Below are 26,765 nucleotides of genomic sequence, written 5' to 3'. Positions count from 1 at the left end.
TCCGAGTTTTTAATTTAACCTTGAATCGATTTCCTCAGCACGTGACTTGGGTGAGGCGGGTGCGTGGCTGCGTGTGGGGTTAATGGCGATGTCGAAACTCTACAAACTTGGCCTACTCTTCCCCTTCATCCTGCCTCTCCTCCTCCTCCACCACCACCCCGTCACGTGCAGCAGCCACGGTGAGCAGAGCCCGAGGTGGTCGATAAATCGGGTGCCAGGTTGTGTGATTGTGTGGGGAGTGGTGGTGCAGTGGTTAGCACACTGTGTGTGTGAGTGGGGAGTGGTGGTGCAGTGGTTAGCGCACTGTGTGTGTGTGTGAGGAGTGGTGGTGCAGTGGTTAGCGCACCGTGTGTGTGAGTGAGGAGTGGTGGTGCAGTGGTTAGCGCACTGTGTGTGAGTGTGTGGGGAGTGGTGGTGCAGTGGTTAGCGCACTGTGTGTGTGTGAGGAGTGGTGGTGCAGTGGTTAGCGCACTGTGTGTGAGTGTGTGGGGAGTGGTGGTGCAGTGGTTAGCGCACTGTGTGTGTGTGAGGAGTGGTGGTGCAGTGGTTAGCGCACTCTTGAGTGTTTTTTCCCCATCTGCCCAGCTCCGCTGTTCCCACTGAATGTTCGTTTGGAGTCTCGAGACCTCCTGGCGACGCTTTGCTGGGACCCCGTTGAAGTGGCTCCCAGTGGGGATGGAGGGGATAGACCCCCACTTGTTGATCCTTTAACCATCAACTCGACCACCACGACCACGACCAACTCAACGTTCCTGAATGTTACATACAGAGTTCAGAGCAAACTGTGAGATGCTCACTCACTCAGCCACTCACTCACCAACCCACTCATTCACCCACTCACTCACCAACCCACTCACCCACTCACTCACCAACCAACTTACCCACTCACTCACCAACCCACTCACCCACCCACTCACTCACCAACCCACTCACCAACCCACTCACTCACCAACCCACTCACTCACCCACTCAATCATCCACTCACCCATTCACCCACTCACTCACCAACCCATTCACCCACTCACCAACCCACTCACCCACTCACTCACCAACCCACTCATCCACCAACCCACTCACTCACACACACACACGTCTCTCTCACCCACTGGCTCCTCACCACCCTCACCACTCCTCCCTGTGTCTCTGTCTGCGCAGCTTCAGACGAGCCCGCTGGCAGACCGTCTGCGCTGCCACAACGGAGACACGGTGCGACGTCTCCTCGGCGCTGGACGATCCCGGTGACCGCTTCCTCCTCCGTGTGATATTCTCCTTCTCATCCTCGCCGTCGCGATCCTCACGCTGGGTCGCCGTTGTGGTCCTGCCCTTGATGGAAAGTGAGTGGCACGAGATTGTACATGCCTGTGTCTCTCTCTCTGTGTCTCTGTGTGTGTCTCTCTCTGTGTCTCTGTGTGTGTGTCTCTCTGTGTCTCCCTCTCTGTGTCTCTGTGTGTGTGTGTCTCTCTGTGTCTCTCTCTCTGTGTCTCTCTTTGTCCGTGTCTGTCTGGTGCTCACTAACAGCACTTGCCCCAACGGTCTTTTTCAGGCTACACGGAGGATCTTTGTCATCTTTGTCTGTGTGTGTCGCTGTGTATGTCTGTGACTCTTTCTGCCTGTGTGTGTGTCTTTGGCTCACAAGGGGAGATCAAACAAACTCTACTCACTCACTCTGTAGGACAGGGGGAGATCACACAAACTCCACTCACTCACTCTGTAGCACAGGGGGAGATCACACAAACTCCACTCACTCACTCTGTAGGACAGGGGGAGATCACACAAACTCCACTCACTCTGTAGGACAGGGGGAGATCACACAAACTCCACTCACTCACTCTGTAGCACAGGGGGAGATCACACAAACTCCACTCACTCACTCTGTAGGACAGGGGGAGATCATACAAACTCCACTCACTCATTCACTCACTGTAGGACAGGGGGAGATCACACAAACTCCACTCACTCTGTAGTACAGGGGGAGATCACACAAACTCCACTCACTCTGTAGGACAGGGGGAGATCATACAAACTCCACTCACTCTGTAGGACAGGGGGAGATCACACAAACTCCACTCACTCTGTAGGACAGGAGGAGATCACACAAACTCACTCGCTCTGTAGGACAGGGGGAGATCACACAAACTCCACACACTCTGTAGGGCAGGGAGAGATCACACAAACTCCATTCGCTCACTCTGTAGAACAGGGGGAGATCACACAAACTCCACTCACACTGTAGAACAGGGGGAGATCACACAAACTCCACTCACTCTGTAGGACAGGGGGAGATCACACAAACTCCACTCACTCTGTAGGACAGGGGGAGATCACACAAACTCCACGCACTCTGTAGAACAGGGAGATCATACAAACTCCACTCACACTCACTCTGTAGAACAGGGGGAGATCACACAAACTCCACTCACTCACTCTGTAGGACAGGGGGAGATCACACAAACTCCACTCACTCACTCTGTAGGACAGGGGGAGTTCACACAAACTCCACTCACTCATTCACTCACTGTAGGACAGGGGGAGATCACACAAACTCCACTCACTCTGTAGTACAGGGGGAGATCACACAAACTCCACTCACTCTGTAGGACAGGGGGAGATCATACAAACTCCACTCACTCTGTAGGACAGGGGGAGATCACACAAACTCCACTCACTCTATAGGACAGGAGGAGATCACACAAACTCACTCGCTCTGTAGGACAGGGGGAGATCACACAAACTCCACACACTCTGTAGGGCAGGGAGAGATCACACAAACTCCATTCGCTCACTCTGTAGAACAGGGGGAGATCACACAAACTCCACTCACACTGTAGAACAGGGGGAGATCACACACACTCCACTCACTCTGTAGGACAGGGGGAGATCACACAAACTCCACTCACTCTGTAGGACAGGGGGAGATCACACAAACTCCACGCACTCTGTAGAACAGGGAGATCATACAAACTCCACTCACACTCACTCTGTAGAACAGGGGGAGATCACACAAACTCCACTCACTCACTCTGTAGGACAGGGGGAGATCACACAAACTCCACTCACTCACTCTGTAGGACAGGGGGAGTTCACACAAACTCCACTCACTCACTCTGTAGGACAGGGGGAGATCACACAAACTCCACTCACTCTGTAGGACAGGGGGAGATCACACAAACTCCACTCACTCTGTAGAACAGGGGGAGATCACACAAACTCCACACACTCACTCTGTAGGACAGGGGGAGATCACACAAACTCCACTCACACTGTAGAACAGGGGGAGATCACACAAACTCCACTCACTCTGTAGGACAGGGGGAGATCACACAAACTCCACTCACACTGTAGAACAGGGGGAGATCACACAAACTCCACTCACTCTGTAGGACAGGGGGAGATCACACAAACTCCACTCACTCTGTAGGACAGGGGGAGATCACACAAACTCCACGCACTCTGTAGAACAGGGAGATCATACAAACTCCACTCACACTCACTCTGTAGAACAGGGGGAGATCACACAAACTCCACTCACTCACTCTGTAGGACAGGGGGAGATCACACAAACTCCACTCACTCACTCTGTAGGACAGGGGGAGTTCACACAAACTCCACTCACTCATTCACTCACTGTAGGACAGGGGGAGATCACACAAACTCCACTCACTCTGTAGTACAGGGGGAGATCACACAAACTCCACTCACTCTGTAGGACAGGGGGAGATCATACAAACTCCACTCACTCTGTAGGACAGGGGGAGATCACACAAACTCCACTCACTCTATAGGACAGGAGGAGATCACACAAACTCACTCGCTCTGTAGGACAGGGGGAGATCACACAAACTCCACACACTCTGTAGGGCAGGGAGAGATCACACAAACTCCATTCGCTCACTCTGTAGAACAGGGGGAGATCACACAAACTCCACTCACACTGTAGAACAGGGGGAGATCACACACACTCCACTCACTCTGTAGGACAGGGGGAGATCACACAAACTCCACTCACTCTGTAGGACAGGGGGAGATCACACAAACTCCACGCACTCTGTAGAACAGGGAGATCATACAAACTCCACTCACACTCACTCTGTAGAACAGGGGGAGATCACACAAACTCCACTCACTCACTCTGTAGGACAGGGGGAGATCACACAAACTCCACTCACTCACTCTGTAGGACAGGGGGAGTTCACACAAACTCCACTCACTCACTCTGTAGGACAGGGGGAGATCACACAAACTCCACTCACTCTGTAGGACAGGGGGAGATCACACAAACTCCACTCACTCTGTAGAACAGGGGGAGATCACACAAACTCCACACACTCACTCTGTAGGACAGGGGGAGATCACACAAACTCCACTCGCTCTGTAGGACAGGGGGAGATCACACAAACTCCACTCACTCACTCTGTAGCACAGGGGGAGATCACACAAACTCCACTCACTCACTCTGTAGGACAGGGGGAGATCATACAAACTCCACTCACTCATTCACTCACTGTAGGACATGGGGAGATCACACAAACTCCACTCACTCTGTAGGACAGGGGGAGATCACACAAACTCCACTCACTCTGTAGGACAGGGGGAGATCATACAAACTCCACTCACTCTGTAGGACAGGGGGAGATCACACAAACTCCACTCACTCTGTAGGACAGGAGGAGATCACACAAACTCACTCGCTCTGTAGGACAGGGGGAGATCACACAAACTCCACACACTCTGTAGGGCAAGGAGAGATCACACAAACTCCATTCGCTCACTCTGTAGAACAGGGGGAGATCACACAAACTCCACTCACACTGTAGAACAGGGGGAGATCACACAAACTCCACTCACTCTGTAGGACAGGGGGAGATCACACAAACTCCACTCACTCTGTAGGACAGGGGGAGATCACACAAACTCCACGCACTCTGTAGAACAGGGAGATCATACAAACTCCACTCACACTCACTCTGTAGAACAGGGGGAGATCACACAAACTCCACTCACTCACTCTGTAGGACAGGGGGAGATCACACAAACTCCACTCACTCACTCTGTAGGACAGGGGGAGTTCACACAAACTCCACTCACTCACTCTGTAGGACAGGGGGAGATCACACAAACTCCACTCACTCTGTAGGACAGGGGGAGATCACACAAACTCCACTCACTCTGTAGAACAGGGGGAGATCACACAAACTCCACACACTCACTCTGTAGGACAGGGGGAGATCACACAAACTCCACTCGCTCTGTAGGACAGGGGGAGATCACACAAACTCCACTCACACACTCTGTAGGACAGGGGGAGATCACACAAACTCCACTCACACACTCTGTAGAACAGGGGGAGATCGCACAAACTCCACTCACTCTGTAGGACAGGGGGAGATCACACAAACTCCACACACTCTGTAGGACAGGGGGAGATCACAAACTCCACTCACACTGTAGAACAGGGGGAGATCACACAAACTCCACACACTCTGTAGGACAGGGGGAGATCACACAAACTCCACTCACACACTGTAGAACAGGGAGAGATCACACAAACTCCACTCACTCACTCTGTAGGACAGGGGGAGATCACATAAACTCCACTCACTCTGTAGGACAGGGGGAGATCACACAAACTCCACTCACTCTATAAAACAGGGGGAGATCACACAAAGTCCATTCACTCACTCTGTAGGACAGGGGGTGATCATACAAACTCCACTCACTCACTCTGTAGGACAGGGGGAGATCACACAAACTCCACTCACACACTCTGTAGAACAGGGGGAGATCACACAAACTCCACTTACTCTGTAGAACAGGGGGTGATCATACAAACTCCACTCACTCTGTAGAACAAGGGGAGATCACACAAACTCCACTCACTCTGTAGGACAGGGGGAGATCACACAAACTCCACTCACTCACTTTGTAGGACAGGGGGAGATCATACAAACTCCACTCACTCATTCACTCACTGTAGGACAGGGGGAGATCACACAAACTCCACTCACTCTGTAGGACAGGGGGAGATCACACAAACTCCACTCACTCTGTAGGACAGGGGGAGATCACACAAACTCCAGTCACTCTGTAGGACAGGGGGAGATCACACAAACTCCACTCACTCACTCTGTAGGACAGGGAGAGATCACACAAACTCCACTCACTCACTCTGTAGGACAGGGGGAGATCACACAAACTCCACTCACTCTGTAGGACAGGGGGAGATCACACAAACTCCACTCACTCTGTAGGACAGGGGGAGATCACACAAACTCCACTCACTCTGTAGGACAGGGGGAGATCACACAAACTCCACTCACTCTGTAGGACAGGGGGAGATCACACAAACTCCACTCACTCTGTAGGACAGGGGGAGATCACACAAACTCCACTCACTCTGTAGGACAGGGGGAGATCACACAAACTCCACTCACTCACTCTGTAGGACAGGGGGAGATCACACAAACTCCACTCACTCTGTAGGACAGGGGGAGATCACACAAACTCCACTCACTCTGTAGAACAGGGGGAGATCACATAAACTCCACTCGCTCTGTAGGACAGGGGGAGATCACACAAACTCCACTCACTCTGTAGGACAGGGGGAGATCACACAAACTCCACTCACTCACTCTGTAGGACAGGGGGAGATCACACAAACTCCACTCACTCTGTAGGACAGGGGGAGATCACACAAACTCCACACACTCACTCTGTAGGACAGGGGGAGATCACATAAACTCCACTCGCTCTGTAGGACAGGGGGAGATCACACAAACTCCACTCACTCTGTAGGACAGGGGGAGATCACACAAACTCCACTCACTCACTTTGTAGGACAGGGGGAGATCATACAAACTCCACTCACTCATTCACTCACTGTAGGACAGGGGGAGATCACACAAACTCCACTCACTCTGTAGGACAGGGGGAGATCACACAAACTCCACTCACTCTGTAGGACAGGGGGAGATCACACAAACTCCACTCACTCTGTAGGACAGGGGGAGATCACACAAACTCCACTCACTCTGTAGGACAGGGGGAGATCACACAAACTCCACTCACTCTGTAGGACAGGGGGAGATCACACAAACTCCACTCACTCTGTAGGACAGGGGGAGATCACACAAACTCCACTCACTCTGTAGGACAGGGGGAGATCACACAAACTCCACTCACTCTGTAGGACAGGGGGAGATCACACAAACTCCACTCACTCACTCTGTAGGACAGGGGGAGATCACACAAACTCCACTCACTCTGTAGGACAGGGGGAGATCACACAAACTCCACTCACTCTGTAGAACAGGGGGAGATCACATAAACTCCACTCGCTCTGTAGGACAGGGGGAGATCACACAAACTCCACTCACTCTGTAGGACAGGGGGAGATCACACAAACTCCACTCACTCACTCTGTAGGACAGGGGGAGATCACACAAACTCCACTCACTCTGTAGGACAGGGGGAGATCACACAAACTCCACACACTCACTCTGTAGGACAGGGGGAGATCACATAAACTCCACTCGCTCTGTAGGACAGGGGGAGATCACACAAACTCCACTCACACACTCTGTAGGACAGGGGGAGATCACACAAACTCCACTCACACACTCTGTAGAACAGGGGGAGATCACACAAACTCCACTCACTCTGTAGGACAGGGGGAGATCACACAAACTCCACACACTCTGTAGGACAGGGGGAGATCACAAACTCCACTCACACTGTAGAACAGGGGGAGATCACACAAACTCCACACACTCTGTAGGACAGGGGGAGATCACACAAACTCCACTCACACACTGTAGAACAGGGAGAGATCACACAAACTCCACTCACTCACTCTGTAGGACAGGGGGAAATCACATAAACTCCACTCACTCTGTAGGACAGGGGGAGATCACACAAACTCCACTCACTCTATAAAACAGGGGGAGATCACACAAAGTCCATTCACTCACTCTGTAGGACAGGGGGTGATCATACAAACTCCACTCACTCACTCTGTAGGACAGGGGGAGATCACACAAACTCCACTCACACACTCTGTAGAACATGGGGAGATCACACAAACTCCACTTACTCTGTAGGACAGGGGGAGATCACACAAAGTCCACTCACTCACTCTGTAAGAAAGGGAGAGATCACACAAACTCCACTCACACACTCTGCAGAATAGGGGGAGATCACACAAACTCCACTCACTCACTCTGTAGGACAGGGGGAGATCACACAAACTCCACTCACTCACTCTGTAGAACAGGGGGAGATCACACAAACTCCACTCACTCTGTAGGACAGGGGGAGATCACACAAAGTCCACTCACTCACTCTGTAAGAAAGGGAGAGATCACACAAACTCCACTCACACACTCTGTAGAACAGGGGGAGATCATACAAACTCCACTCACTCTGTAGGACAGGGGGAGATCACACAAACTCCACTCACTCTGTAGGACAGGAGGAGATCACACAAACTCACTCGCTCTGTAGGACAGGGGGAGATCACACAAACTCCACACACTCTGTAGGACAGGGGGAGATCACAAACTCCACTCACACTGTAGAACAGGGGGAGATCACACAAACTCCACACACTCTGTAGGACAGGGGGAGATCACACAAACTCCACTCACACACTGTAGAACAGGGAGAGATCACACAAACTCCACTCACTCACTCTGTAGGACAGGGGGAAATCACATAAACTCCACTCACTCTGTAGGACAGGGGGAGATCACACAAACTCCACTCACTCTATAAAACAGGGGGAGATCACACAAAGTCCATTCACTCACTCTGTAGGACAGGGGGTGATCATACAAACTCCACTCACTCACTCTGTAGGACAGGGGGAGATCACACAAACTCCACTCACACACTCTGTAGAACATGGGGAGATCACACAAACTCCACTTACTCTGTAGGACAGGGGGAGATCACACAAAGTCCACTCACTCACTCTGTAAGAAAGGGAGAGATCACACAAACTCCACTCACACACTCTGCAGAATAGGGGGAGATCACACAAACTCCACTCACTCACTCTGTAGGACAGGGGGAGATCACACAAACTCCACTCACTCACTCTGTAGAACAGGGGGAGATCACACAAACTCCACTCACTCTGTAGGACAGGGGGAGATCACACAAAGTCCACTCACTCACTCTGTAAGAAAGGGAGAGATCACACAAACTCCACTCACACACTCTGTAGAACAGGGGGAGATCATACAAACTCCACTCACTCTGTAGGACAGGGGGAGATCACACAAACTCCACTCACTCTGTAGGACAGGAGGAGATCACACAAACTCACTCGCTCTGTAGGACAGGGGGAGATCACACAAACTCCACACACTCTGTAGGGCAGGGAGAGATCACACAAACTCCATTCGCTCACTCTGTAGAACAGGGGGAGATCACACAAACTCCGCTCACACTGTAGAACAGGGGGAGATCACACAAACTCCACTCACTCTGTAGGACAGGGGGAGATCACACAAACTCCACTCACTCTGTAGGACAGGGGGAGATCACACAAACTCCACTCACTCTGTAGAACAGGGAGATCATACAAACTCCACTCACACTCACTCTGTAGAACAGGGGGAGATCACACAAACTCCACTCACTCACTCTGTAGGACAGGGGGAGATCACACAAACTCCACTCGCTCTGTAGGACAGGGGGAGATCACACAAAGTCCACTCACTCACTCTGTAAGAAAGGGAGAGATCACACAAACTCCACTCACACACTCTGTAGAACAGGGGGAGATCATACAAACTCCACTCACTCTGTAGGACAGGAGGAGATCACACAAACTCACTCGCTCTGTAGGACAGGGGGAGATCACACAAACTCCACACACTCTGTAGGGCAGGGAGAGATCACACAAACTCCATTCGCTCACTCTGTAGAACAGGGGGAGATCACACAAACTCCGCTCACACTGTAGAACTGGGGGAGATCACACAAACTCCACTCACTCTGTAGGACAGGGGGAGATCACACAAACTCCACTCACTCTGTAGGACAGGGGGAGATCACACAAACTCCACTCACTCTGTAGAACAGGGAGATCATACAAACTCCACTCACACTCACTCTGTAGAACAGGGGGAGATCACACAAACTCCACTCACTCACTCTGTAGGACAGGGGGAGATCACACAAACTCCACTCGCTCTGTAGGACAGGGGGAGATCACACAAACTCCACACACTCTGTAGGACAGGGGGAGATCACACAAACTCCACTCACACACTCTGTAGAACAGGGGGAGATCACACAAACTCCACTCACACTGTAGAACAGGGGGAGATCACACAAAGTCCACTCACTCTGTAGGACAGGGGGAGATCACACAAACTCCACTCACAGACTCTGTAGGACAGGGAGAGATCACACAAACATCCCTCGCCATGACCCCCCCTCTCCCGTGTCTCAGCTGTGCTCAGCGCTCCGTCGTTCACCCTGAGGCTCGACAAACTGACGCGGGGGGAGGAGGAGGAGGAGGGCGATGGTGGTGAGGATGAGGAGTGCGGTGTTGTGGGTGACGATGAAGACAACGACGATGATGGCTACAGCGACAACGACGACGGCGATGACGATGACCGTGACGGCGGTGACGATGACCGCCGTGATGACGGTGGTCCTGGGGTGGCTGGGGAGTTGGAGGCGGTGGTCGACGGAGAGCCAGAGGTGCGGAAGCTGTCGTTGTTGGTCTCCGTCGGGCGGGGGTGGAGGGCGCTGGTGTCGCACGACGTGAAGTTCCACCATCAGGTTGACATTTCGACAAGAGGCGGCGTTCAACTCACGGTGAGAGATTGCGGGAGTTGTGACGGGGGTCGGGAGGTTGTGGCGGGAGATGTGCGTGGTTGAGTGGGTGGGTGGCGATGCTGCTACTGATGATGATGATACTACCAATGACACTACTACTGATGATGCTACTACTACTGATGATGATGCTGTTTCTGCTACTACTACTGCTGCTACTACTGATGATGATGATGATGCTTACTGCCAGGAGCGCTTCATCGGATGCCGGTACCAACACCGAATGATGCTTCTGCCGGGACGCGAGGATGAGTACTGCGTCCGCATGAGAATGGTAGCCGACTTGCCACGGTGGAAGGCAGGGGAGTGGTCTCCACTGTCGTGTGTCTCCGTCCCTCCACCACACAGCACCGTGGGTGAGTGGGTGGCTGGGTGAATGAGTGAGAGGTATTTTTGTGCGTGTGAAGTGGGTCTCTGTGTGAGTAGTCTTGTGGATCTCTATGAGTGGTCTATGGGTCTCTGTGTGAGTAGTCTTGTGGGTCTCTGAGTGGTCTATGGGACTCTGCGTGAGTAGTCTATGAGTTTCTATGAGTAGTCTATGGATTTCGATTTAAAGCTTTCGTGACTGCAAGGATTCATCTTTGGTTCTTTCGGTAAAGTCACCACGTAGAATGAGCGCTTCAGCGAACACGAGGACAGCGCTGGAGCGAACACAGCCACGCTCAGACCAGCGCTGTCCTCCAGACAGTCTCGTCCCTTCACCTGATGATGGCCGCTTGTGTTGTGGCCGATACGTCGTAAGAATATTATTGTGTTATTTTATCAATTTATTATTTTATTCTCATTCTACGTGACTTTATCGAAATTACCAAAGAAGATAGTCTATGGGTCTCTATGAGTACTCTATGGATCTCTGCGTGGGTAGTCTTGTGGGTCTCTGAGTCGTCTATGGGACTCTGCGTGAGTAGTCTATGGGTCTCTATGAGTAGTCTATGGGTCTCTGTGTTGTCTTCCCACCCAGCCCCTCGTGTGGGTGTCGACACGGACGGCCAGGTCACGGCGGTGGTCGGCCAGAAGGTGGCGGTGCTGCGCTGCGTCCTGTGGGGTGCGGCCGTGGTGGTGGTGCAGGCCAACTGGCTGAAGGCCTCCCGTGGCAACGTCTGGGCGGGGGCCAATTTGGCCGCACTCAGCCCGCTGCACGGCACGGCGTACTCCAACTCGTCCCTCGCGGGCCGACTGCGGTTCCGCGTTGGGGGGCCTCCCGGCGACGTTTCGCTGGAGCTGCTGGACGTGCGGGCTGGCGACGGGGGCCTCTTCCTCTGCCACATGGCCACCTTCCCCCACGGCAACTACGAGGGGAGGGTCAGCCTCTCTGTCATCGGTGAGGATTGGCACTGCCCCACGCAGAGACCCATAGACTACTCACGCAGAGACCCATAGACTACTCACACAGAGACCCATAGACTACTCACGCAGAGACCCATAGACTCACCACACAGACACCCATAGACTCATCACGCAGAGAGCCATAGACTACTCAAGCAGAGACCCATAGACTACTCACGCAGAGACCCATAGACTACTCACACAGACACCCATAGACTACTCACGCAGAGACCCGTAGACTCATCACACAGAGACCCATAGACTCATCACACATAGACCCATAGACTACTCACACAGAGACCCATAGACTACTCACACAGAGACCCATAGACTACTCACACAGAGACCCATAGACTACTCACACAGAGACCTATAGACTACTCACACAGAGACCCATAGACTACTCACACAGAGACCCATAGACTACTCACACAGAGACCCATAGACTACTCACACAGACACCCATAGACTCATCACACAGACACCCATAGACTACTCATGCAGACACCCATAGACTACTCACACAGAGACCCATAGACTACTCACACAGAGACCCATAGACTCACACAGACACCCATAGACTACTCACACAGAGGCCCATAGAATACTCACGCAGAGACCCATAGACTACTCACGCAGAGACCCATAGACTACTCACACAGACACCCATAGACTACTCACACAGAGACCCATAGATTACTCACACAGACACCCATAGACTACTTACACAGAGACCCATAGACTCATCACACAGAGACCCATAGACTCACACAGACACCCATAGACTACTCACACAGAGGCCCATAGACTATTCACGTAGAGACCCATAGACTACTCACACAGACACCCATAGACTCATCACGCAGACACCCATAGACTACTCACACAGAGACCCATAGACTCATCACACAGAGACCTATAGACTCACCACACAGACACCCATAGACTAAACACACATACACCCATATACTACTCACACAGAGATCCATAGACTCATCACACAGACACCCATAGACTACTCACACAAAGACCCATAGACTACTCACACGGACACCCATAGACTACTCACACAGAGGCCCATAGACTACTCACACAGACACCCATAGACTACTCACACAGAGACCCATAGACTACTCACACAGACACCCATAGACTACTCACAAAGACACCCATAGACTACTCACACAGACACCCATAGACTACTCACAAAGACACCCATAGACTGCTCACACAGAGACCCATAGACTATATTCTTAGTTTTTTCGGTAAAGTCACGTTGAAGGGAAACAACAAAATAATAAAATATATATAAAGCAATATAAAATTCTCACGACGTTTCGACCATAACTCAAACGGTCGTCTTCAGGTGTGTTGGTTTGCATATATTTATTTTTAAACGGCGCATTTATTTATTTAAAAAAACGTTAGCGCCACGCGCAACGATTTGGCAGTTTATTTAGGACTAGTCCATCTATATTCTAAAAAGAGGAGGGGGGAGACGAAATTTTTTATAATGTATGCTGTCTGAAAGCCACTGTAAGCGTGAACAATCAATTAAGACCTGACATGGTTTATCAAATCTTTCCAATGATTGCTAAGATAGAATCCATCTTCTCTGTTGAAATTGTCTCTGTGCTTGTATATGTGGATAGCCTCATGAACGAATCTCTCATGGAAGCCAGATGGCTTACAAAGAACCTCTGTCTTGGAAAAGTCAATGGCATGTGAGCCTACTGAATTAGAACAATGATCTGCCACGGCCGAGGTGTTGGTCCTACCGTGTTTAAGGTCTGCTTTGTGTTCACGAATGCGGTCCGAGACATGGCGTTTGGTTTCTCCAATGTGACTACTACCATAGAGGCAACTTAGTTTGTAGACACCAGGGTATTGTATGTCCGGAATCACATCTTTTACAGACGGAACCAGATCACGGATTTTTTGTAATGTGTTGAAACGGACCTGGATCTTGTGTTTATTCAAGATTTTGGAGATCTTTTTTGTGATCCCCGCAATGTAGGGTAAAGTGATGGTTTTGAAAGGCTCCTCAAGAGGGTTCTTCTTCATGGTTTGAGTGATAGCTTTGCGGATTGTATAGTCGGAGTAACCATTAGCCCTAAGAGCTTGGTGTACGTGCTTGAGTTCACTGCTTATGTGTTCCTGGTCGGATATGCATTGGGCTCTATGATACAGAGTCTTTATGAGAGAATTCTTCTGTGATGGATGGTGGTGGGAATCCGGTTTCAGATAAGCATCCGTATGGGTAGCTTTCCTGTAGACAGAGTGGCTCATTGAACCATCAGGTCTCTTTTCAATTAGGACATCCAAAAAAGGTATCTTGCCATCTATTTCGACTTCCATGGTAAATCTGATGGCTGGGTGTATGGAATTGATGTGGTCGAAGAATTGGTCTAGAGCAGGCCGGCCATGTGGCCAGATGACAAAAGTGTCATCCACGTACCTCTTCCATAAGGTTGGGCGCAGAGTGACAGTCTGGATGGCGTCAGTCTCAAATTTCTCCATGAAAATGTTAGCTATAACTGGAGAAAGGGGGGAGCCCATTGGGTTGCCCTCAGTTTGTTTGTAGAAAGTTCCATTCCAAGTGAAGTATGTATTGGTTAAACAGTGTCTCACCAGGGGGGGTACCTCAGTGTTTAGTCCTTGATGAACCAAGTCTTCAATGATTGCAATGGTGTCAGGTACAGGAACCTTGGTGAATAAGGAAACTACATCAAAATTGACAAGCAGGTCATCTGGGGAAAGGGAAATACCCTTGATTGTCGATACCAGGTGAGTAGAATTTTGTACCGCAGAGGTGGTCTTTCCAGTGAAAGGACGCAGGATTTCAGACAAAAAACGAGCTAGTTTGTGGGTGGGGGAGCCGATAGTAGAGACTATGGGACGAAGGGGTGTATCTACTTTATGTATTTTTGGTAAGCCGTATAATCTTGGTGGCCTGGCAGCAGAAGGTTTCAACGAAAACTGTTTAGATTGATCAATTAATGCGGTTGAATCAGAAATTATTTTGTTGGTTTGTGTGACGAGGCTGTTGGTGGGATCTCTTTTTATTTTTGTATAACTACCATCGTCGAGTAATTCTTTAATTTTGTTGTTGTATTCTATTTTATCCATGATGACAGTAGCATTGCCTTTGTCAGCTGAGAGGACTACAATATCATTCCTCTTTTTAAATTTATATAATTCAAAACGCTCATCTTTGCTGAGGTTGCTAGCTGGCATCTTAGCGTTTTTGAGGGTTGCAGCGATTTCAGATCTTGCTACGTCTGCAGCGATGTGACCCAGGCCCCTGAGAGCAACGTCTACTTGGGCAATTATATCATTAACTGGTATGTATTTAGGTGTGACTGCAAAGTTTAGACCTTTAGCTAAAACGGATTTCAGACCATCGGAAATAGAACTGTTACTGCGATTAATTACGACTTTGTTAACGTCTAACTTTTTGGTGTGTGGGTCCGGTCTTTTGTTGAAGAGGAGGTTAAATTTGGAAATCAGGTTTTCCTTACATTTGGTCGACAGTAGCAGCTGAAGAGGCAGTCATATTGTCTACATGTTCCCAATCCGATGTGGACATTGTTGCCGTCAATGATAAGTGTGATTTGTAGAGTGTCTTGTCTAACTGATCTAGTTCGGTGCGTATAAGTCTGATTTTTTCTGAGATAAGAGCTAAGCTAGTTTTGAAAAGAATTCGTTTCGCATTAGAAGAAGTTACAGCAGCAGAGGTCAGTGTAAATGCGATTGGTATTACCCCAGAGTCGCGGCATCTCTTCAGGAAGGTGTGAGACTCGATCAGCTGAGCTTTCTTATCCCGGAGTTTGTTGAAGGATCTTAAAGTTATGTGAAAACCCTCCCCGTAGAGGCGATTAAATTTTGATTTAAAGCTTTCGTGACTGCAGTAATTCATATTCTTAGTTTTTTCGGTAAAGTCACGTTGAAGGGAAACAACAAAATAATAAAATATGTATAAAACAATAAAAAAATTCTCACGACGTTTCGACCATAACTCAAACGGTCGTCTTCAGGTGTGTTGGTTTGCATAAATGTATTTTTAAATGGCGCATTTATTTATTTATAAAAAACCGATAGCGCCACGCGCAACGATTTGGCAGTTTATTTAGGACTAGTCCATCTATATTCTGAAAAGAGGAGGGGGGAGACGAAATTTTTTATAATGTATGCTGTCTGAAAGCCACTGTAAGCGTGAACAATCAATTAAGACCTGAAATGGTTTATCAAATCTTTCCAATGATTGCTAAGATAGAATCCATCTTCTCGGTTGAAATTGTCTCTGTACTTGTATATGTGGATAGCCTCATGAACGAATCTCTCATGGAAGCCAGATGACTTACAAAGAACCTCTGTCTTGGAAAAGTCAATGGCATGTGAGCCTACTGAATTAGAACAATGATCTGCCACGGCCGAGGTGTTGGTCCTACCGTGTTTAAGGTCTGCTTTGTGTTCACGAATGCGGTCCGAGACATGGCGTTTGGTTTCTCCAATGTAACTACTACCACAGAGGCAACTTAGTTTGTAGACACCAGGGTATTGTATATCCGGAATCACATCTTTTACAGACGGAACCAGATCAATGATTTTATGTAATGTGTTGAAACGGACCTGGATCTTGTGTTTATTCAAGATTTTGGAGATCTTTTTTGTGATCCCCGCAATGTAGAGTAAAGTGATGGTTTTGAAAGGCTCCTCAAGAGGGTTCTTCTTCATGGTTTGAGTGATAGCTTTGCGGATTGTATAGTCGGAGTAACCATTAGCCCTAAGAGCTTGGTGTACGTGCTTGAGTTCACTGCTTATGTGTTCCTGGTCGGATATGCATTGGGCTCTATGATACAGAGTCTTTATGAGAGAATTCTTCTGTGATGGATGGTGGTGGGAATCCGGTTTCAGATAAGCATCCGTATGGGTAGCTTTCCTGTAGACAGAGTGGCTCATTGAACCATCAGGTCTCTTTTTAATTAGGACATCCAAAAAAGGTATCTTGCCGTCTATTTCGACTTCCATGGTAAATCTGATGGCTGGGTGTATGGAATTGATGTGGTCGAAGAATTGGTCTAGAGCAGGCCGGCCATGTGGCCAGATGACAAAAGTGTCATCCACGTACCTCTTCCATAAGGTTGGGCGCAGAGTGGCAGTCTGGATGGCGTCAGTCTCAAATTTCTCCATGAAAATGTTAGCTATAACTGGAGAAAGGGGGGAGCCCATTGGGGTGCCCTCAGTTTGGTTGTAGAAAGTTCCATTCCAAGTGAAGTATGGAAGAGGTACGTGGATGACACTTTTGTCATCTGGCCACATGGCCGGCCTGCTCTAGACCAATTCTTCGACCACATCAATTCCATATACCCAGCCATCAGATTTACCATGGAAGTCGAAATAGATGGCAAGATACCTTTTTTGGATGTCCTAATTGAAAAGAGACCTGATGGTTCAATGAGCCACTCTGTCTACAGGAAAGCTACCCATACGGATGCTTATCTGAAACCGGATTCCCACTACCATCCATCACAGAAGAATTCTCTCATAAAGACTCTGTATCATAGAGCCCAATGCATATCCGACCAGGAACACATAAGCAGTGAACTCAAGCACGTACACCAAGCTCTTAGGGCTAATGGTTACTCCGACTATACAATCCGCAAAGCTATCACTCAAACCATGAAGAAGAACCCTCTTGAGGAGCCTTTCAAAACCATCACTTTACCATACATTGCGGGGATCACAAAAAAGATCTCCAAAATCTTGAATAAACACAAGATCCAGGTCCGTTTCAACACATTACATACAATCCGTGATCTGGTTCCGTCTGTAAAAGATGTGATTCCGGACATACAATACCCTGGTGTCTACAAACTAAGTTGCCTCTGTGGTAGTAGTTATATTGGAGAAACCAAACGCCATGTCTCGGATCGCATTCGTGAACACAAAGCAGACCTTAAACACGGTAGGACCAACACCTCGGCCGTGGCAGATCATTGTTCTAATTCAGTAGGCTCACATGCCATTGACTTTTCCAAGACAGAGGTTCTTTGTAAGCCATCTGGCTTCCATGAGAGATTCGTTCATGAGGCTATCCACATATACAAGCACAGAGACAATTTCAACCGAGAAGATGGATTCTAACTTAGCAATCATTGGAAAGATTTGATAAACCATTTCAGGTCTTAATTGATTGTTCACGCTTACAGTGGCTTTCAGACAGCATACATTATAACAAATTTCGTCTCCCCCCTCCTCTTTTCAGAATATAGATGGACTAGTCTTAAATAAACTGCCAAATCGTTGCGCGTGGCCCTAACGTTTTTTTATAAATAAATAAATGCGCCGTTTAAAAATACATTTATGCAAACCAACACACCTGAAGACGACCGTTTGAGTTGTGGTCGAAACGTCGTGAGAATTTTTTATTGTTTTATATATTTTTTATTATTTTGTTGTTTCCCTTCAACGTGACTTTACCGAAAAAACTAAGAATATGAATTACTGCAGTCACGAAAGCTTTAAATCAAAACCCATAGACTACTTACACAGAGACTCATAGACTACTCACACAGACACTCATAGACTACTCACACAGACACCCATAGACTACTCAGACAGAGACCCATAGACTCATCACACAGACACCCATAGACTACTCACACAGACACCCATAGACTACTCACACAGAGACCCATAGACTCATCACACAGCCACCCATAGACTACTCACACAGACACCCATAGACTACTCAGACAGAGACCCATAGAATCATCACACAGACACCCATAGACTACTCACACAGAGACCCATAGACTACTCATACAGACACCCATAGACTACTCACATAGAGACCCATAGAATCATCACACAGACACCCATAGACTACTCACACAGAGACCCATAGACTACACACACAGACACCCATAGACTACTCACACAGAGGCCCATAGACTACTCACACAGACACCCATAGACTACTCACACAGAGACCCATAGACTACTCACACAGACACCCATAGACTACTCACACAGACACCCATAGACTACTCACACAGATACCCATAGACTACTCACACAGACACCCATAGACTACTCACACAGAGACCCATAGAATACTCACACAGAGACTCACAGACTACTCACACAGACACCCATAGACTACTAACACAGAGACCCATAGACTACTCACACAGAGACTCATAGACTACTCACACAGACACCCATAGACTACTCACACAGACACCCATAGACTACTCACACAGACACCCATAGACTACTCACACAGACACCCATAGACTACTCACACAGACACCCATAGACTACTCACACAGAGATCCAATGACTACTCACACAGAGAATCATAGACTACTCACACAGACACCCATAGACTACTCACACAGACACCCATAGACTACTCAGACAGAGACCCATAGACTCATCACACAGACACCCATAGACTACTCACACAGAGACCCATAGACTCATCATACAGACACCCATAGACTACTTACACAGACACCCATAGACTACTCAGACAGAGACCCATAGACTCATCACACAGACACCCATAGACTACTCACACAGAGACCCATAGACTACTCACACAGACACCCATAGACTACTCACACAGAGACCCATAGACTCATCACACAGACACCCATAGACTGCTCACACAGAGACCCATAGACTACTCACACAGACACCCATAGACTACTCACACAGTTGCCCATAGACTACTCACACAGACACCCATAGACTACTCACACAGAGACCCATAGACTACTCACACAGAGACCCATAGACTACTCACACAGAGACTCATAGACTACTCACACAGACACCCATAGACTACTCACACAGACACCCATAGACTCCTCACACAGAGACCCATAGACTCATCACACAGACATCCATAGACTACTCACACAGACACCCATAGACTACTCAGACAGAGACCCATAGACTCACACAGAGACCCAAAGCTCATTCTCTTCTGCAGATGTAGATGCCACTGGTTCTTCACCTTCTACAGATGTAGATTACACTGATTCTTCACGTTCTGCAGATGTAGATGCCACTGGTTCTTCACGTTCTGCAGATGTAGATGCCACTGGTTCTTCACGCTCTGCAGATGTAGATGCCACTGGTTCTTCACGTTCCGCAGATGTTAATGACACTGGATCTTCACGTTCAGCAGATGTAGATGCCACTGGTTCTTCACCTTCTGCAGATGTAGATGCCACTGGTTCCTCACGTTCTACAGATGTAGATGCCACTGGTTTTTCACGTTCTACAGATGTAGATGCCACTGGTTCCTCACGTTCTACAGATGTAGATGCCACTGGTTTTTCACGTTCTACAGATGTAGATGCCACTGGTTCTTCACCTTCTGGAGATGTAGATGCCACTGATTCTTTACGTTCTGCAGATGTACATGTCACTGGTTTTTCGTATTCTGTTGATGTTAATGTCACTGGTTCTTCTCGTTTTGTAGATGTAGATGCCACTGGTTCTTCACGCTCTGCAGATGTAGATGCCACTGGTTCTTCACGTTCTACCGATGTAGACGCCACTGGTTCTTCACGTTCTACCGATGTAGACGCCACTGGTTCTTCACGTTCTACAGATGTAGATGCCACTGGTTCTTCACGTTCTACAAATGTAGATGCCACTGGTTCTTCACGTTCTACCTATGTAGACGCCACTGGTTCTTCACGTTTTACAGATGTAGATGCCACTGGTTCTTCGCGTTCAGCAGATGTAGATGCCACTAGTTCTTCACCTTCTGCAGATGTAGATGCCACTGGTTCTTCACGTTCTACCGATGTAGACGCCACTGGTTCTTCACGTTCTACAGATGTAGATGCCACTGGTTCTTCACGTTCAGCAGATGTAGATGCCACTGGTTCTTCAACTTCTGGAGATGTAGATCCCACTGGTTCTTCACGTTCTACCGATGTAGATGCCACTGGTTCTTCACGTTCTACAGATGTAGATGCCACTGGTTCTTCACGTTTTACAGATGTAGATGCCACTGGCTCTTCACGCTCTACAGATGTAGATGCCACTGGTTCTTCACGCTCTACCGATGTAGACGCCACCACCGCCGTCTGTTGCACGCCGGTTGAACTCACGACTTTCGGTCCGAACAGGCAACTGGACACACGAACAGGTTTGTTCGCATCTCTGAATGTTGCATGTGTGTGTGTCCGTGTGCGTGTGTGTGTGTGTGTACGTGTGTGTGTCCGTGTGTGTGTGTGTGTGTCCGTGTGTGTGTGTCCGTGTACGTGTGTGGATGTGTGTCCATGTGTGTGTGTGTGTCCGTGTGTGTGTGTGTGTGTCCGTGTCCGTGTACATGTGTGTGTGTGTCCGTGTGTGTGTGTGTGTGCGTGTACGTGTCTGTGTGTGTACGTGTGTGTGGGTGTGTGTGTGTGTCCGTGTACGTGTGTGCGTGTGTGTGCGTGTCCGTGTACGTGTGTGTGTGTGTGTGTGTTGGTGCGTGTCTGTCCGTGTGCGTGTGCATGTCTGTCCGTGTGCGTGTGGATGTGTGTGTGTGCGTGCGTGTCTGTATGTGTGTGCATGCACGTGTGTTGGTGCGTGTCTGTCTGTGTGCGTGTGCATGCATGTCTGTGCGTGTGTGTCCGTGTGCGTGTGTGCGTGCATGCACGTGTGTGTGTGCGTGTGTGTGTGCGTGTGTGTGCGTGTCCGTGTGTGCGTGTGTGTGTGTACGTGTGTGTACGTGTGTGTGTGCGTGTGTGTGTGCGTGTGTGTGTGTGTCCGTGTGCGTGTCCGTGTGTGCGTGTTTGTACGTGTGTGTACGTGTGTGTGTGCGTGTGTGTGTGTGTGCGTGTATGTGTGTGTGTGCGTGTGTGTGTGCGTGTGTGTCCGTGTGTGTGTGTACGTGTGTGTGTGTGCGTGTGTGTGTGTGTCCGTGTGTGTGTCCCTGTTCTGGCCACCCATCCCCCCGTTTGTCACAATCACGGCCTTCACAGCTGCTGATACTCGCTAACAGCACCCGCCCCGACAGTCCCCTGGGGCCTTCACGGGGGAGACTTTGTCTCCGTCCGTCCCTTCGTCTCGCTCCCTCGACCCGCAACGCCCGGGTGTGAGCGCCACGAGCCTCAAAGCGCACCTAGCCTGGCGCGTGTGGTCATCGCGACGGTTGTCGTCGTCGTGTTACGGCGGCACGCTGACGCCACGCGGGGGATCGTTGTTGTGCCACGCAGAGAAGGCGGCGGCGGCGGGCCGGGCCGGCTGGGCCGCTCCGGCCACAATCCTCGGCGTGAGCCTCGCCCTGGTGGCCACGCTGCTGCTGCTGCTGCCGCCGCTCTACCGCCGCCGCCGCCGGCAGCGTCAGCGTCGTCACGAGCCCTGGGGCCCCACGGAGGGTCCCCCCACGCTCCTCAAGGAACCGCGGAGAAACGCGGAGGGCCACCGTGGCTGCTTGCTAACGCTGGAGAGTGGCAACGAGGCGGATGAGGGGCTGCACGGGTTGCCACCGCAGCCTCAGCACCAAGACGGCGGAGCTGGAAGCTACGACTACGCGGTGAGGAGGGGTGGGTGGCGAGCGAGTGGTGAGCGAGCGGCGAGCGAGCGGCGAGCGAGCGAGTGTCCGCCCACATCACCGATGCTCCTGCTTAGGCTGAGTGAGCGATCCGCTTCTGGCCACCCCAGTGGGTGGGGGGGGGGGGGTGGGGTCGGTCACTGTCTCTCTAATTTATTCCGACCCCCGCAGGTTTTCACAGACGAAGATGACGACGAGGCGAGGGAGGAAGATTTTTGAGAAGCGGCTCGGGGTGGGGGGGGGGGGGAGGAGCGAGAGTGCTCCACCTTGGAGTGCTCCACCTTGGAGTGCTCCACCTTGGAGTGCTCCACCTTGCCGCGCTCCGCCTTGCCGCGCCCCACCTTGCCGTGGTTGCCGGCGGCAACGCCGGGGCTTTTCGCTTCGCGAGCGGGTGAACCCCCCCCCTCGAAAGAAGCAAGAATATTTGTTGTTGTTGTTGTTTGATCCCAACTGAGCGATGTTTTTCAGCATTGGGGGATATTTGCCTCGTGCCGGTTACAATCGGTGCCCCGAGTTTGGCTTTTCACTTTTTTTTTTGGGTGGGGTGGGGGTGGGGGTGGGAATTTTGTTTTACGAAAGAGCTCTCCGTTACCGGAAGCAGTGTTTTTGTTATTTTATTTTGGTCTTCGCGACGGTCTCTCACCTCCCAGTGCTTTCCCCCGGCGTTGTGCCGCTGGACGGGAGACGACTGGGAGCCAGGGGGAGGGGGGTGGGGTGGGGTGGTGGGGGGAGAATTTAAATTCGCCCTCGCGTGGCCGGGGGTCGACGAGCGGCGACATCGGCACGGTCCGTCACGACGTCCGGCACCGAGAGGGAGTTCCGCGTGTTTATATTATTGTTTTACCGGGGCGACGAGCGGCGTCACGATGGCGCGTACAACGCCGTGGGCCTTCGTGCGCCCCGTCAGCGTCCCGGTTTTTTTTATTTCTCCCCGAACCCGGCCGGTTTCATCGGCCGCTCCCGTGATGCTGCGGCACTTTCGTAGTTTGACGCTGTTGGTTTTCGGCGACCCGATATCGTCCGGGTTAGATTGTGTAAATAAATGCACAATTGTCGCTGTCGCCCGATGAAGCTGGTTGTTGTGATTACTGGCGAAATGTCACGGTATCCAGAGTGCAAATGTTGTTGCTTGGTTCGCTAACCCACCAGTCTTCTTTGGTTCTTTCGGTAAAGTCACGTAGAATGAGAATAAAATAATAAATTGATAAAATAACACAATAATATTCTCACGACGTTTCGGCCACAACACAAGCGGTCTCGTCCTTTCACCTGATGAAGGCCGCTTGTGTTGTGGCCGAAACGTCGTGAGAATATTATTGTGTTATTTTATTTTATCAATTTATTATTTTATTCTCATTCTACGTGACTTTACCGAAAGAACCAAAGAAGATGAATCCTTGCAGTCTCGAAAGCTTTAAATCGAAATTTAACCCACCAGTGTTCTGTATTAGTCTACTACACTACACTATACACTGCACTATACACTACACTATATACTACACTATACACTATACTATACACTACACTATACACTACACTATACACTACACTATACACTACACTACTATACACTACTATACACTACACTATACACTATACTATACACTACACTATACACTACACTATACACTCCACTACACACTATATATACTACACTATATACTACACTACACACTATACTATACACTATACACTACACACTATACATATTACACTATTTTGTTGCTTGGCTCGCTAACCCACCAGTGTGCTGTACTAGTGTACTACACTACACTATACATTACACTATACACTACACTATACACTACACTATATACTACACTATACATTACACTATACACTACACTATACACTACTATACACTACACTATACACTACACTATACACTACACTACATACTATATATACTACGCTCTGTTGTTGCTTGGCTCGCTAACCCACCAGTGTGCTGTACTAGTGTACTACACTACACTATACACTACACTATACACTACACCATACACTACACTATACACTACCCTATATATACTACACTACACTATACACTACACTATACACTACACACTATATATACTACACTACACACTATACACTACACACTATATATACTACACTATATACTACACTATACACTATATACACTTGTTGTATATAGGTGTTATGAAAATTGATTAAAATAATGAAAATTAAATGCAATTTAAAATTTGCATAATTTATCCGAAATTATGTTAATTAGTGTAATTATGCGCATAAATTATGCTGATTCGAGAGATAACCGTATTAACTTATGCGAGTGGGCGTGGTTAGGATAATGGAGGTCGTTATGGATTATCAGGTCGAGCCTCGGTGACTAGGATTGTGTTATGAATTGGAATGACGCAATTAATCGTATGCAGTGACGCAGGCGTTGTGAGCGTGAATGAGAGAGAGTCGATTCGACTCTGCTCTTTAATTCCGTATTATCAATAAGGATACGATTACTCTCGATTGAACATTACGAATTATGTGTGTTATGGATTATGTGTGGTGATAGTGTGCTTATGATAGGTCCCCAGGATTCAGATCTCATACGCAGAACAATATTATGCAGAATTTCAGGAAGAATCACACACAAACCTTCTGCTTTAATCAATTTTATTTCTAGCTAACTTTAATTTTTGGATAATATGAAAACTCAATCTCGGGATTTTGGAATTTCAACACAGCGTTGACATGATACCATCACGATTGCGTTGTTTCACCTGGATAGCGGCACCTGTGGTTAATTCCCGACGCGTAATGCAATCGATCTGTTGTTGAGAGAGAGATTAAAAACATGCGAACTATTCTATCAAACCTTAACTTTATAATATGCAAACTCGTATACTTGAATTGTTACACAACACGGCACTTGGTCTTTGATTCGTATCCAATCCTTAATACATTCTGATATGCGAAGTTATTATGCTTGAAATCTTCAGCACAGTACCACGGCGATGTTCGTTCATTGATTCATCAACGATTATGCAATTAAAGCGTTCGACTGAAATAATTCTGATTGCCTCATCAACGTAACTCAATGGGTGGCGATGTTTTTCGTTATCAGCTAATAGTTGACGCAGTTATCATGAGTCTTGTATGTTTAATGGGAGGGTTGTTGATTTCTTGCGTTGAGCAAACGCCTAGGTTGATTTCCTTGTCAAAAAAATGTTTGTTCATTGTGTAGCGGTGGGGGAGTGAGGAGGGAGTGTGGGGGAGAGGCATACGAACGACTGCCAGTTTCTGTCCACCGCTGGCTGGATGAGTCAGCACGACGCTCGCCGTCCTCGCGCCGATGGGTGTTGAGTGCGGGGCCGCTTCCCTCTCAGCCCTGGTGACGCGAAGTTGCGCGCTGTTGCACGCTGGTGGCACGCTGTTGGCACGCGCTGGTGCTGGTGGCACGCTGGTGGCGCGCTGTTGGCACGCGCTGGTGCTGATGCTGGTGCTGATGGCACGCTGGTGGCGCGCGCTCCCTCTCCTTGAAGATGCGCGAACGCGCCCGTGCTGGTTCGCTGATAGCAGTTTCTCTCCACTGCTGGCTGAGCTGCTGCACGCTCTTGCTTGGCGTTGCTGGCCGCGCTCTTTCCCCTTGAAGATGCGCGAACGCGCCCGTGCTGATTCGCTGACAGCAGTTTCCTCCACTGCTGGATGAGCTGCGCCGGTGCGCGCTCTTTCCGCTGCTGTAGTATCTGACGCTGCGCTCGCGGGCGACAGGTCAAGTTTTTCTTCTGCTGAGTGAGCCGAGTCGCACGCGCTCTCTTTGTTGAGGTTGTTGGCGGCTCTCTGACAGCAGGTTTCCTCCACTGCTGTATGACTCAAGTCGCACGCGCTTGGTCACTGGTTTGCTGAAGTTGTTGGCGGCTGCTCGTGCTTTTCCGCTGCTGGTTGAGCCACGTTGCACGTGCTTTCTTTGTGGAGATGCTCGAGCGCTCTCAGCGCTGATTCGCTGATACTTTGTTGGCGGGTGGCCAAGCTTTTTCTTCAGTTGAGTGAGTTGAGTCGC

General features: G+C 49.4%; 1 protein-coding gene across 3 annotated transcripts; it reads left to right on the top strand.

Moving 5' to 3' along the window:
* Positions 1-25,776, top strand: LOC142921780 (uncharacterized). 3 transcript variants are annotated; one of them, XM_076063106.1, is made up of 9 exons: positions 1-179; positions 586-784; positions 1,156-1,334; positions 10,460-10,830; positions 11,039-11,204; positions 11,810-12,169; positions 20,675-21,352; positions 22,407-22,726; positions 22,916-25,776. In XM_076063106.1, exons 1-9 carry the CDS (start codon positions 83-85, stop codon positions 22,961-22,963), a joined length of 2,418 nt encoding a protein of 805 aa, XP_075919221.1. In that variant the 5' UTR covers positions 1-82; the 3' UTR covers positions 22,964-25,776. The 3 variants fall into 3 exon arrangements, with proteins under 3 accessions (XP_075919221.1, XP_075919222.1, XP_075919223.1); XM_076063107.1 differs by having other exon boundaries at positions 7-179; positions 21,203-21,352; XM_076063108.1 differs by lacking the exon at positions 20,675-21,352 and having other exon boundaries at positions 8-179.
* Positions 25,777-26,765: the final 989 nt, after the last annotated feature.

This window comes from Petromyzon marinus, unplaced genomic scaffold (assembly GCF_048934315.1).
Source record: "Petromyzon marinus isolate PM22_M1 ecotype Great Lakes invasive population unplaced genomic scaffold, UKy_Petmar_22M1.pri1.0 PM_G_Scaffold_9, whole genome shotgun sequence".
Classification (NCBI taxonomy): domain Eukaryota; kingdom Metazoa; phylum Chordata; class Hyperoartia; order Petromyzontiformes; family Petromyzontidae; genus Petromyzon; species Petromyzon marinus.
The sequence above is the reverse complement of the archived record's forward strand: the minus strand, read 5'-3'. Positions and strand labels throughout refer to the sequence as shown.